Below are 13,317 nucleotides of genomic sequence, written 5' to 3'. Positions count from 1 at the left end.
ATTATACCTCAACAAGTATTAATCCATCCAGCTGTAACATTAGCAAAGGTATTCCAAAAAGGTCTTTGCTCCTTTAATAAGTAATTATACATTGCTTACTATGTGCCAGATAAAATGCTACACATAGACTAGAAACATGAAGATGGAAAGAGTCACTCCTTGCAAATGATCATTCCTGTAAAGGCAATGTCTGCCAACAAAATAAAGAAAGAATCCCAAAAGTATATTTGGAGAACCAGTCAAACTCTACCAATTAAAAGATTCTTGGGATGTACAGCCCTCCTGTTAAAATGTCAATATTCGGTACAGTTCACTGGTTAGGCCAACCTCAGTATAAATTACTTGAATCCAAAAGACTGATTTCAAAGAAAAAGCATCCATGTCTAACTTTTCCATTTGTGGTCTCTTGTCTCAGTTCCTCATTCCTCTTTTGCTAATCTCAGTGAAAACTCATTCATTCAATAATTGTTAATTATTGTACTTTATAATAACTGTTATAGAGAGCTATGAAAAGATTTTAATCAAGTGAATGGCTAAACCTTGGTGCCAGATAAATATTAACCAAATGAAAAAAACTGAAAGATAAAACTAAAAGAAAGAAGAATAGACATGATCAGATTTGTGTTTTTGAAAGAACAGACTTTAGAGTAGGGAATGGCCTGGAAAGGAAGAAGACTGAATACATTGTTACCAGTAATGAGGCCCCTACAATGATCTAAGTAAGAGATTGCAAATGTGGCTTAGACTGGGCCACATCAGTAGTGAAAAAAAGTAGACCACCTAGAGATGTTGGGAGCTAGGGCTCACTGGGTGATTGGATGGGGAGGAAGGGTGGAGGAGGGGTCAAAAAGGACTTCCAGGACTCTGGCTTTGGGCTACTGGGTGGGTGATGGTGCTATTTATCAAGACAGGGAACAACCAAGACAGAACTGGTTTAGAGGTAGGGAAAGGCAGAATGACCAGGGGGAGTGAGTCTTTTTTTTTTTTTTTTTTTTGTGAGGAGAACTAGCCCTGAGCTAACATCCGATGCCAATCCTCCGCTTTTTTCTTGTGGAAGAGTGGCCCTGAGCTGACATCCATGCCCATCCTCCTCTACTTTATATGGGATGCCACCACAGCATGGCTTACCAAGCGGTGCATCGGTGCGCGCCCGGAATCCGAACCTGCGAACCCAGGCATCCAAAGTGGAACGCGCACACTTAACCACCTGCGCCACCAGGCCAGCCCCCTGGAGTGAGTCTTACACATGGTGATACAGTTAAGTGGATTTATGTCAGAAGTACAGAAGACAAAAATCAAAGTTGTAGATACTACTTAACATATTCATGAGAAAGCAAAGCAAGAATTAACCTCATGTCAAAGATGAGAAAACAGGCTCAGATAAGTTTAGCCTTTACTCAAATTCAGATAGCTGAGATACAGCTTGGTCTTCTAACTTCTAATCCAGAGGTCATTCTCCTATGTCACTTTTTATAATAACTAGATTTTAACTATATATAATTATTTTTAAAGACAAATAATTAATCTTGGACAAGATGTCATCTAAGTTTTTCCCCATCTCTAGGAACATACAATATAATAATACAATTGTATGATCCTTTTTATAACATGCCCTGGAAACCACTAATTGGAATCATGGTTTCTCTACATATATGGGGAATATGAACCTTCAGAGAAATCCTCTCAATAGATACGAGGAAATGAGGGAGAAGTCTAAAAATCTCTTCATAAACACATATCACCTAGATGGCCTCAAAATGAAAATATCTGCTACATTAAGGCTTTTGACTATCCATTCTCCAGACTCTGGTCAAGTCTAACCTCCCCAATAATTATACCCAGCACAATTCTTGTCCCCTTTTGGTAACTTTTTAAATCATAATCAACATTTCATTTACTGTTACGTTTTATTATTTTAAAATTGGTTGTTTTGTTATATGTGAATCTTGTTGACCCAAAAATTCTCTGGAGACGTGGGTCTATATACTATGCAATCGTCCCTCAGTATCCGCAAAGGATTGGTTCCATGAACGCCCGTGGATACCAAAATCCGTGGATGTTCAGGTCCCTTATATTGTTTTGTTTTTTTTTTTTAAAGATCTTGTTTATTTATTTTTTTCCCCCCAAAGCCCCAGTAAATTGTTGTATGTCATAGCCTCACATCCTTCTAGTTGCTGTACGTGGGACGCGGCCTCAGCATGGCCAGAGAAGCGGTGCGTCTGTGCGTGCCCGCGATCCAAACCCAGGCCGCCAGCAGCGGAGCGCGCGCACTTAACCGCTAAGCCACGGGGCCGGACCGCTTATATTGTATTAAAGGGCGTACTACAAGGAATACAGTCAGCCCTCTGTATCCGCGGGTTTCACATCTGTGGATTCAATCCACAGATGTGAAACCCGCGGATACAGAGGGCTGACTGGATATAGCCATAACTCTATTAACAACTAGAATACATTGTAGGACAGATGTATTCCGAAATATAACAGCCAGAAGCTGGGGTGGCATCAAGATATATTCCAGTATGAAGTAAATCAAAGCACGAAGAGATATTCAATATTAACTAGCAAATGTGCCACCAAACATAAAATATCCAACTGGAAATCCTTAGGTAGGAGAATGGAAAGGGAGGAACCAGCCTGAGGTTACCAAGGTAAGTAAATAATAGCTCAGAAAAGAAAGACACAGGAGAAAACAAAAGGCAGATCCCTGGGAGAAGAGAAGTAACTGGATTCAGGTCTAAAGAAGTAATTCTTTTACAAATCCATATATAAAAAAGATAAATAATCCGATTTTTTAAATGGGCAAAGACTCTGAACAGACATTTCTTCAAAGAAGATATACAAATGGCCAATAATCACATGCAAAGATACTCAACGTCATTAGTCATTAGGGAAATGCAAATCAAAACCACAAGATACCACTTCAGACCCAACAGCATGGCTAAAATCAAAGACAGACAACAGCAAATGCTGATGAGGATGTGAAGAAATCAAAACCCTCATACACTGCTGGTGGGAATGCAAAATGGTGCAGCCACTTCGGAAAACAGTCTGCCGGTTTCTCAAATAATTTAACATAGAGTTATCATACAACCCAGTAATTCTGCTCCTAGGTTATATACCCAAGAAAACTGAAAACATGTCCACATGAAAATTTGTGAACAAATGTTCATAGCAGCATTATTCATAGTAATCAAAAGGTAGAAACAGCCTACATGCCCATCAACTGACAGACAAAATGTGGTATATCTATACAATGGAATATTATTCAGCAATAAAAAAGAATGAAGTACTGATAACATGTTACAACATGGATGGACCTTGAAAACATCATGCTAAGTGAAAGAAGCCAGTCACAAAAGGCCACATATTGTATGATTCAATTTATATGAAATGTACAAAATAGGCAAATCTATGGAGGCAGAAAGATCAGTGGTTACATAAGGCTAGGGGTATGGGAGGATAAGGAAGTAACAGCTAAAGGGTACAAGGATTGTTTCTAAAGTGATGAAAACGTTCTAAAATTGACTACAGTGATGGCTGCATGTATCTGAATAAACTAAAAATCACTGAATTGCACAGTTTAAATAAATGGGTGCATTGCATCATATATGCATTATATCTCAATAAGCTTTTTTAAAAAAAAGTAATTTAGGAATACTCTATGTCAGTTGGCCTAGGCTAGGACTCTAGCAACCTCAGTCCAGGAATTCCCTCTGCAACACACCACCTTAAAATGAAACATTCAGCTTTACCTTAGTGGCAGTAGTTCTCAAAAGGGTGCATGTTAGAATTAGGTGTAATGCTTTAAGGAAAATACAGATACCTGAAACCACCCCAGACCCACTGGATTAAAATCTTTATGATGGTACATGGATCTATATACATAAAATGTGGGAGAGGTGGAGCTTTAACAGACACATTGAGAACAAGTGGGGAAATTTGAATATGGCCTTTATATTAGATGCTATTATTAAATTGATGTTTAACTTCTAGGAATCTGATGGTATATTGTGGTTATTTAGGAAACGGTCCTTGATCTTAGGAGAAATAGTTAAGGATGAGGCATCATAATGTTCATGACTTGCTTTGAAATGTTTCAGGAAAAAATATATATACATACACACAGATAAAACAAATGTGGCAAAATGTAAAGTTACAACCAAACTGGTCAATCTAATTAAGTTTACATGAGTATTCATTGTATCATTCTTTCCATTTTTCTGTAGATTTGAAATTTTCAAAATAAAACGTTGAGGAGGAAAGAAGTTCCACAAATAATCCTGATTCTCCCTGTGGCCTAAAAGTCACAAACTTCAGGTTATATAAGGAAACCTTCTGATCCAAAAGTTAACTTCTCACCTGCTGTAAGAAGACATCTTCCCCTCTCCCCACTTCCCAGGATGGACAAATGGACAAAGCTTTCTACTCCATATATGCCAACCCAAAAGACTTACAATCCCAAAGAGTAGATGAGACTATATTTTAATAGGAACAAGTCTCTGTTATTGTACCCTGCAAACTACTAGTGTGCCTTGTCCTATGGATAGAGGGAAGAGTGTGAGATCAGCAGAAAGTCAATGGGTGCCTTAATGAAGAGGCAGGGCTACCGAGGGCAGAGTACAAGATGCACTTGCAGGCAGAAAACAACCTGTCCAGACTACACAGCTTAACCTTTGCTAGGTCCTATCTATCTCACAAAACCTAGACAAAAAAAAAGGCTCATTCTTTCATCCCATATATACTGAAGTGCCCACTATGTGCAAAACATGTTCCCTATCCTCATGTACTAAATATGCGTACCACAGAGCTGTACACAGAAGCAACACAATTTCACAAGATTTAGAATCATTTCTGTAAGAGAGCTCTTTCCCAGGAAATTTATTCATTAAAGTTACAATGAGACTGAATCTTTTTCTTAACTCTCACTACATAAACAGTACCAGTGACAGCATGAGAGAGCAATCAGAATATATTCAAATTCCATTCTTTTTCTATACTTCACTTTGAGAAATTAAACTATCCAAACACTAAAAAGGAAAATAACAGATGTGGCAATGACAAATGACAATCAAGGATTTGTTCACAGAGCAAGGGACCATCTTTATTACGACTTACCAAGCCAGCAGTAAGAGAAGGCGCAGACTGTCCAAGGGACTGGTTCCTCATTCGAACCAGGTTTGATGCTTCTCCTGAAGACTGCCAAGTCACCTGTCCCACACTGCTATGGACACTGCTGGACAACGGGAGCAGCTGCTTACCTTCAAACACAAGATTTGGAAAATATACTTGTAATTACTTATTAATTAACAAATTAAAAACATAAAATGGTATCAAGTGGACAAAAGTATATTGATAAAAAACAAAGTGTAGTTCCTCCATATCCATTTTAGAATTTGTAGCCCCATAAAAATTCCAGCTGTCTTGCTGGTGAGGAGAACTGCAAGCGGAATACTGAACTGAATTGACTGTTTTAAATTCTCTGTAATATCCACCACCAAGCCAGCCCCCGACCTTGACACCCAACCTAGCAGGCTGAGAGTTTTCCAGCCCCTTCCATCCTATTTAGTTTCTCACCAACTCAATGCAACATGAGTAGAGCTGACAGCTTCTCCCTAGACAAGTTTGGCCCTTAGGTCTCTATAGTGCTCTCGCCAGACTGTATGTTCAGTCCAGGTTGACTGACTGCCTTAATCCCACTGAAAGACTACAAGAGAGTCACTGATAAAGACTGAGTCTCTAGAATTGCAATGACTTTCTGAGGTGCAAGTCCCATTTCAACCTCTTCCTTCACACCATTCTTCACATTGCTGCTAGCGATCTAACCAAAACAAATGTGGTCATGTCATTCCCTTCCTTAAAAACTTCTGATGACTCCCTACGGTTTAAAGAATTAAGCCAAACCTTTAAAATACTAAAAAGATCCTCCATAAATCCAGATTATCTTCCTTGCCTTATCTTCTTCCACTCTTTTCCATACCCACTGACTCCCTCAACTTCAATATTATGCCCTGCACCTTCACCTGGCTTTATCTTCACCACCCAATTCACTTGAAAACCCTTCCTCTTCCTGGCAAAATTCTCTTCGCCATAGAAATATCCACTGTGATAATGGTGTGAGCAAAAGGAGGTTTTGGTTTCGATTTTGCTACAAAATACCCTTTTACTGCAATTTATTTGGAGGATAATTTAGCAAAACTTATTAAAATTTTAATTTGAATATGTTTGGACCCAGCATTCCACTTGTAGGAATGTAGTATAAGGAAAAGAAAATAGTAGACCAGAAGGTTCACCTAGGCAGTGCTCACCACAGTAAAAGTGGAAATAAGATAAATATTCATTACAAGTTAAAGAAATTATAATATCTACAAATAATGAAATACTAAACCCATTAAAAATAATGAAGCAGGGCCGGCCCCGTGGCTTAGCAGTTAAGTGCACACGCTCCACTGCTGGCGGCCTGGGTTCGGATCCCGGGTGTGCACCGACGCACCGCTTCTCTGGCCATGCTGAGGCCGTGTCCCACATACAGCAACTAGAAGGATGTGCAGCTATGACATACAACTATCTACTGGGGCTTTGGGGGGATAATTAATTAATTAATTAATTAATTTAAAAAATAAAATAATGAAGCAGCCTAACACGTAGTCAATAGAAAAATGTTCAACATTTCCCGTTGAGTGAAAAAAGGAGAAAGGAAGTATGCAGCATATGATCTCAATTTTGATTTTAAAATAAAAAAGTTGGTGTATATTTATATAAAATTTTTAATGTATACTTAAATATAATGGAGTATATATAAATGGTTTGAAGGGAGGGAGACAAAAAAACAGTAAAGATTAAGAAGTACTTTTCACTCTGACATGATGCGTGTTTTTATACTCAAATTTTTTATAATTGGCATTTTTTACTTTTTTAATCAGAAACATGCAATATGTTTTAAAAATCGAGTTATCTTTCAAGTTTGCTCTCAAATATACGCTGTACGTAGAAGGATTTCCATAAAACCCTCCACAAAAAATAATAATAATGGTTCTCTACTCAAAATTTCCATAAGCCCAGAGTAGACCCCGCCTGACTTCTTTCCTTCCTCTGTAAATGTTGCCAAGTTCTCCAGATGATCTGCCTACTCCTCATCTATATGTTCTAAAGGAACGCTAGTTTGTTAACTTACCCTATCCACATATACAAAGGCTAGTATCATATCTCTATCTCTCTTCAAAATAAGGGCCTGCTGGGGAAAGAGGCTTACATAACTGCAGAAGAAACCCTTTGGACATATACTAGTCAGAGCTCAAAGCGTACCAAGGATTGCCGAGAATTGTAGGAAAACAAACAACATAAAACAGAAGGAATAATATGAACAAATGGAGCAAGTAGCCCTTTAGTAAACAAGTAACTTAGAAAAAAAGAACACTTCTTAAAAATTCTAATTATTATTCTTACAATGACTCAAGAGGCTAGCGTATAAAATATTCCAAGTTAAAGATGGCTCACTGAGCACATACTTTTATCTTTTGTCCCCCAGGAAACTCCATTAAAATGAGAATAAAGAAGTAAAATAAAGGCTATAACTAGAGAGAGCGAGACTAACTATGAGGGGATGATCAAAATTTGGGGAAAATCTAAAGCACATAGGTGAGTCATCACCAATGGAACTGGGCAAAGAAACACACACGTATAATAAGCATAGAGGAGGCAACAGTTAAATGGGATATGAGGCTGCCCTGCAAAATCTCAGATAAGTTCAGCACTCAGAAATACAAGACACCTAAGAGGACATAAAGTAAGATGTAAGGCTAAAATCAAATTAACTGAAAATCTATAGACAAAACAGTTAAATACAACCACATTCCCACATTGTACCACCCAGTAGCCAGGCAATTACCTCACAGGATAGAAGGGATTTAGCGTCTCAGGGCAAAGCAATGGATTCTGGTTGTTAGGTGCTCAAGAGAAAAAGAGTTGATTCAGAAACAAAAGAAAGCTTAAAAAAAAAAATTTTAATCCAAAAATTTTAGCTGAGGTCAAATGGATTCTCTCTTTTTCATACTCTATTGATGGCTTAAAATTATGCTTCATTGTAATTGCTTTCTATCTGGACCATGATTTCCTTATATAATTTTTTCCCCTTGAATTTTTTAAGACTTTTCTATGGAGGAGGAAGGGAGGCACTATGGGCTTTAGAATGGGTTTTGGAAATGGGGAAAAAAAGATCAAAAGAAGCAAAGGATGTGAAGTGTAGAGAAGTGAGCAGAGAGCAAAAATTAGATTGAAAGGGAATAACCAGTGACAGGGGTCAACCAAGAAATATCTAGCAGGTTCAAGAGGTTAGCGTTCAGAGATGCCATGAGGAAGTAGTCAAGAGAGGAAGACAGGCTTACCCGTAAGTGTTCTGTACAAGACTACCACCAGAGAGAAAGCTGTCAAGATGCCACATCAGTTGATACATCCTTAAAAACTGACAACACAGTCTCACATTTCTTCAAAAGCAAAATTAGATACTTACCTGACAAAGAACTAGCCAGGCTTCCTCTCCGTAACTTACAGTCATCCTGACTAAGTTGTCGTTGAAGTTTAGCTTTTCCAGTGGATGAAAATATGTCAGGATTACTGAGCTTCCTGAAGAGCAGGGGACTAAGTCCAGTTATCACATCCTTCAAAGAGAAAAAAATAACACAAAACTCTTTAATGTCTTTTCTGAAAGCAAAAGACTGTATATTAAACATCTCTACAACATTCACTACAGTTAAAAAGTGCCGAAATTTTATATTTCCTGGTCAATAGCTAAAGGCAGAAACATATTTCTTAGTAAAAGCTCTTTGGGTATGCTATGAAGGGTGTGGGACACTGTTTATAAAATGCCAAAGGAAAAATAGGGGAGGAGGTTCACAAAATGACATAATAAGACATTTTGATGAGATGTATTATTCATAATGAATACATGTCTAGTAATGTTTATTTACTTTTCTTTTATTCACATTCTTCCTATATCCAGTAAAGAAAAGCATATTTTGGTTTTTCAAAAATCATACGTAACAGACCTTCCTTACCTGTTATGCAAAGTTAGAAATACTTCCAACATTCAATAATGCTAAAATAAAACTTAGAGCTTTCTTTATATGTCTATTGTGAAAATTAGTAAAGGAAACCTCAACTAAATTACAATTGGGGAGGCTTATAGGGGAAGCTCTCACATCCTATCTTACACTGTCAATTACTCCAAACAGGAAGAGCTGTTTGCACAGCATCTCTGACAAGGAAGGTGTTTGCAACTTGACTACCCAGCAGGAGGAAGGAAGGTTTCTCTCCCCACCCAGCAACAGCCCAGCCAATGAGAGACTGTAGCACCCCAACCAATGGGAAGCCTCTATACTTTGAACTCTCAATTTCCTCCAATGGACTTTTTGTTTATTACAGCCCCTAACTCCTCCTTTTCCTCTATAAAAGCAAACCCCCTCCTTTGTTTCTCTGGATTTGCCTATGGTCTGCCATATCCCAAATTGGAATTTTTCTGGCTATTCCCAAATAAACTTGTTTTGCAGATAAAACAATTGGCCAATTTACTTTTTAAGTTGACAGTATAATAGGAGCTAAATACATGTTTTCAATGAAAAAGTATAAAAGTACTATGGAGAAAATACAAACAATATGAAATATTGACATTGCCTCTCCTTCGCCTTTATTTCAGTCTAGCCCATCCCACCCCATCCCAATCCTCTTCCTCCTTACTCAGTAAAGCAGTGTCCAACATATCATCAAGATTCAGAAATCCTGAAGCAAACACCCACCTAATTAGCAGCATTAAATAAGAAACTATTTTGAAAAAAATAAGGCAAATGAGGCATATCTTTTATATTTCACTGAAGGAAGCTACAACAAACACAGATAAGTAGCACATCAAACTGATCTGGACAATACAAAGACAAAATGAGAAGCATAAGGAGACATAACTGAAATCTATGTTACCTGCCATTTGAAAAACAAGACTCAAGTAACTGGTACCATGGAAATACTAAATGTCTGGGGAAAAAAATGGAAATATGTCTATGTCCTTGAGAAAATATCAAAAAAACAAACAAAAACCCTCTAAGGTCATATACTATGATTGGTGGGTTCACACGGGAAAGTACTTATATTGATCGGTGGTGGCTACCCAAAATATAATTTACAAATGCCCAAGCATAACAAGAAGAGTGAAGTTAATGAAGAAAAATAACTGAAGAGAGAATGAAAAGTATTTTTAAAATTGGAAGTAAATGGATAAAAGAATAAAATGGATAAAAGGATAAGGGGGGATATTTAGGCATTATATCATTAAAGCAACTGATATGTCCAGGCAACTGTGACAGGAGTGAGCAGGGAGATAGGAGAATTGGAAGCAGTAGTAAATGCAAAAAGAGAAGGCAGCAGGGAAGCAGCCTATATTCCCACCATTTGGCGTGTCAAGGATGAAACAGCACCAAGGAAGCAGGGTTTGGCCACTAATGCTGGTAACCCACCAAAAAGGGCTGGCCACTCACAGAAGCGACACCCCCAGCAAGAAGCTTTGGGTGGAGGGAAGTGAAGAGACCTTGGAAGATATCAAACTGAAGTAATATCCTATATGAAGGCAATATGGAGAGGGAAAGGTCCCATCCCAAAAATAACTTAGAAATGAGCTACGTGAGAGAGCCAGCATTTGGATGCCTGCTACGCCGTATGAACAGTCTTAGCCAGGAAAAGAGCAACAACCAATAGAGGACTAGATCAGCACCAATTAAGAGGAAGTCATATCTTTTTCAACCTCCCTATTCTCTATAATAACACACCAAAAAAAAGAAGCCAGAAAATTGAGGAGAGGAAAAATGAAAGCAGATCATGCCCCTTCTTATTCCAAGTCTCTCCTGTCAATACCTTGCAAAGGGAAGAAACTATAAACTAAATTGGATACGAAATTTAACTTTTTTTAATTGATGTTTTAATAGTTTATAACATTGTGAAATTTTTGGTTGTACATTTTTGTTTGTCCATCACCATATACATGTCTCCCTTCACCCCTTGTGCCCACCCCCTACCCCTATTGCCCCTGGTAACCACAATACAGTTTTCTTCTGTCCGTGTGTTGGTTTATATTCCACATATGAGTGAGATCATACAGTGTTTGTCTTTACCTTTCTGGCTTATTTCACTTAACATAATACCCTCCAGGTCCATCCATCTTGTGGCAAATGGAACAATTTTGTCTTTTTATGGCTGAGTAGTATTCCATTGTATATATATACTACATCTTCTTGATCCAATCATCAGTCGAGGGACACTTGGGTTGCTTCCACTTCCTGGCTATAGTGACTAATGCTGCAATGAACATAGGGGTGCATAAGCCTCTTTGGATTGTTGACTGCAGGATCGTTGGATAGATTCCCAGTAGCGGGATAGCTGGATCATAGGGTATTTCTATTTTTAATTTTTTGAGGAATCTCCATACCGTTTTCCATAGAGGCTGCACCAGTTTGCATTCCCGCCAGCTGTGTATGAGGGTTCCTGTTTCTCCACATCTTCTCCAACATTTGTTGTTTTTTGTCTTGGTGATTATAGCCATTCTAACGGGCGTGAGGTGATATCTTAGTGTTGTTTTGATTTGCATTTTCCTGATGATTAGTAACGTTGAACATCTTTTCATGTGCCTATTGGCCATCTGTCTATCTTCTTTGGAGAAGTGTCTGTTCATTTCCTCTGCCAATTTTTTGATCGGGTTGTTTGTTTTTTTGTTGTTCAGTTGTGTGAGTTCTTTATATATTATGGAGATTAACCCCTTGTCAGATGTATGTTTTGCAAATATTTTCTCCCAGCTGGTGGGTTGTCTGTTCATTTTGATTCTGATTTCATTTGTCTTGTAGAAGCTCTTTAATCTGATAATCTCCCACTTGCTTATTTTTTCTTTAGTTTCCCTAGTCTGGGTAGGCATGTCATCCCAAAAGGTTCCTTTATGACCAATGTCAAATAGTGTGTTGCTTAAATTTTCTTCTATGAGTTTTATAGTTTCAGGTTTCACCTTCAGGTCTTTGATCCATTTTGAGTTAATTTTTGTGAATGGCGATAGGAGATGGTCCACTTTCATTCTTTTGCATGTGGCTGTCCAGTTTTCCCAACACCATTTACTGAAGAGACTTTCCTTTCTCCATTGTATGTTCTTAGTTCCTTTGTCGAAAATTAGCTGTCCGTATATGTGTGGTGAAATTTAACTTTTAAACTAGAATGTCTTTTTAACTTTTACTGAAGTATACTACTCATTTCAGAAAAGTACACATATCTAAGCATATAACTCAATGAATTTTCACAAGTTAAACATATCCATCTAACAAGCATCAAGATAAAAAAAAAAGACATAACCAAGCACCCCAGAAAGCCCTCTGTGCTCTCTTCCAGTCACTACCCCAGATCCTCCAGGGTAACCACTAGGCAGGCTTCAAACAGAATAGATTATATAAAGTGAAAAACTTTATATGAATGGAATTACTCAGTATGAACTGTTCTGTGTCTTGCTTCTTTTGCTCAACTAGACTGAACTTTTTAAAACAGCAGAACATTATTGAATTTACTCAAGTCATTAACAGACAGGATAGGAGAATGACGCAAAGACATAAGAGCCTAAGAGAGAAAGAAAAAGGGCATGAGAAGTAGAACTTCCTTACTAACTTCCATGCTAACTTACTCCTTGCAGTTTTCTAGTTCCCATTTCTAATCACTTACGAGGTCCAGTCAAACTACATGTTTGCAGATTCAATGGGATACCACTGTACCCTTATAATAAGCTCTTCCTTTCTGCTTAAACTAGATCAAACTGGCTTCTAACATTTCTACAATCAAAGGATTCTTAAGCAAAATAGGGAGTTAACGAGGGGAAGGAGCCTAGGATGACTTCCTGGTTTCTGGTTTGGGTGGTATGCTTATCAAGCCAGAAAATACAAAAGGAGAAACAAGTTTACAAATAAAACACTGCTATGGCAAGAGTAAATATTAACATAACTACAAATTACAGTACTTTTCCAAAAAGTATAAGGGGAACTATAAACATTTAACCTGAAAGAAGAAACAAAGGAGACATGAATAACTCTCCTCAACTACATGAGGGCTATCTCCTATGTCACAGGAGAGTAAACTTCTTACTGCAGAAGCCAGAATTAGAACTACTGGATGAAAACAACAGAAGGAGAAGCAGGTTTAGGTAAAAGGAAAAACTATCTAACAGTGAATAGGACACCTTAAAAAGAAATGGACTGTTCCAATAGAAATATTGAAAAAGTAAGGTGAAAGCTGGCCTAAAGCAATGATTCTCAA

General features: G+C 37.8%; 1 protein-coding gene across 5 annotated transcripts in view; it reads right to left on the bottom strand.

Moving 5' to 3' along the window:
- MAST2 (microtubule associated serine/threonine kinase 2) overlaps positions 1-13,317 on the bottom strand; it is a 229,384-nt gene that overhangs the window by 180,206 nt on the left and 35,861 nt on the right. For all 5 annotated transcript variants that reach the window (XM_058552290.1, XM_058552292.1, XM_058552294.1 and 2 more), the window contains exons 2-3: positions 8,507-8,654; positions 5,116-5,258 (exon numbers count right to left, since the gene is read on the bottom strand). In XM_058552290.1, coding sequence (XP_058408273.1) covers positions 5,116-5,258; positions 8,507-8,654 — 291 coding nt within the window. The remainder of the gene's footprint in view (positions 1-5,115; positions 5,259-8,506; positions 8,655-13,317) is intronic.

Source organism: Diceros bicornis, chromosome 13 (genome assembly GCF_020826845.1).
Source record: "Diceros bicornis minor isolate mBicDic1 chromosome 13, mDicBic1.mat.cur, whole genome shotgun sequence".
In the NCBI taxonomy this organism is placed as follows: Eukaryota; Metazoa; Chordata; class Mammalia; order Perissodactyla; family Rhinocerotidae; genus Diceros; species Diceros bicornis.
Note: the sequence above shows the minus strand (reverse complement) of the source record. Positions and strands in the feature narration are given on the sequence as shown.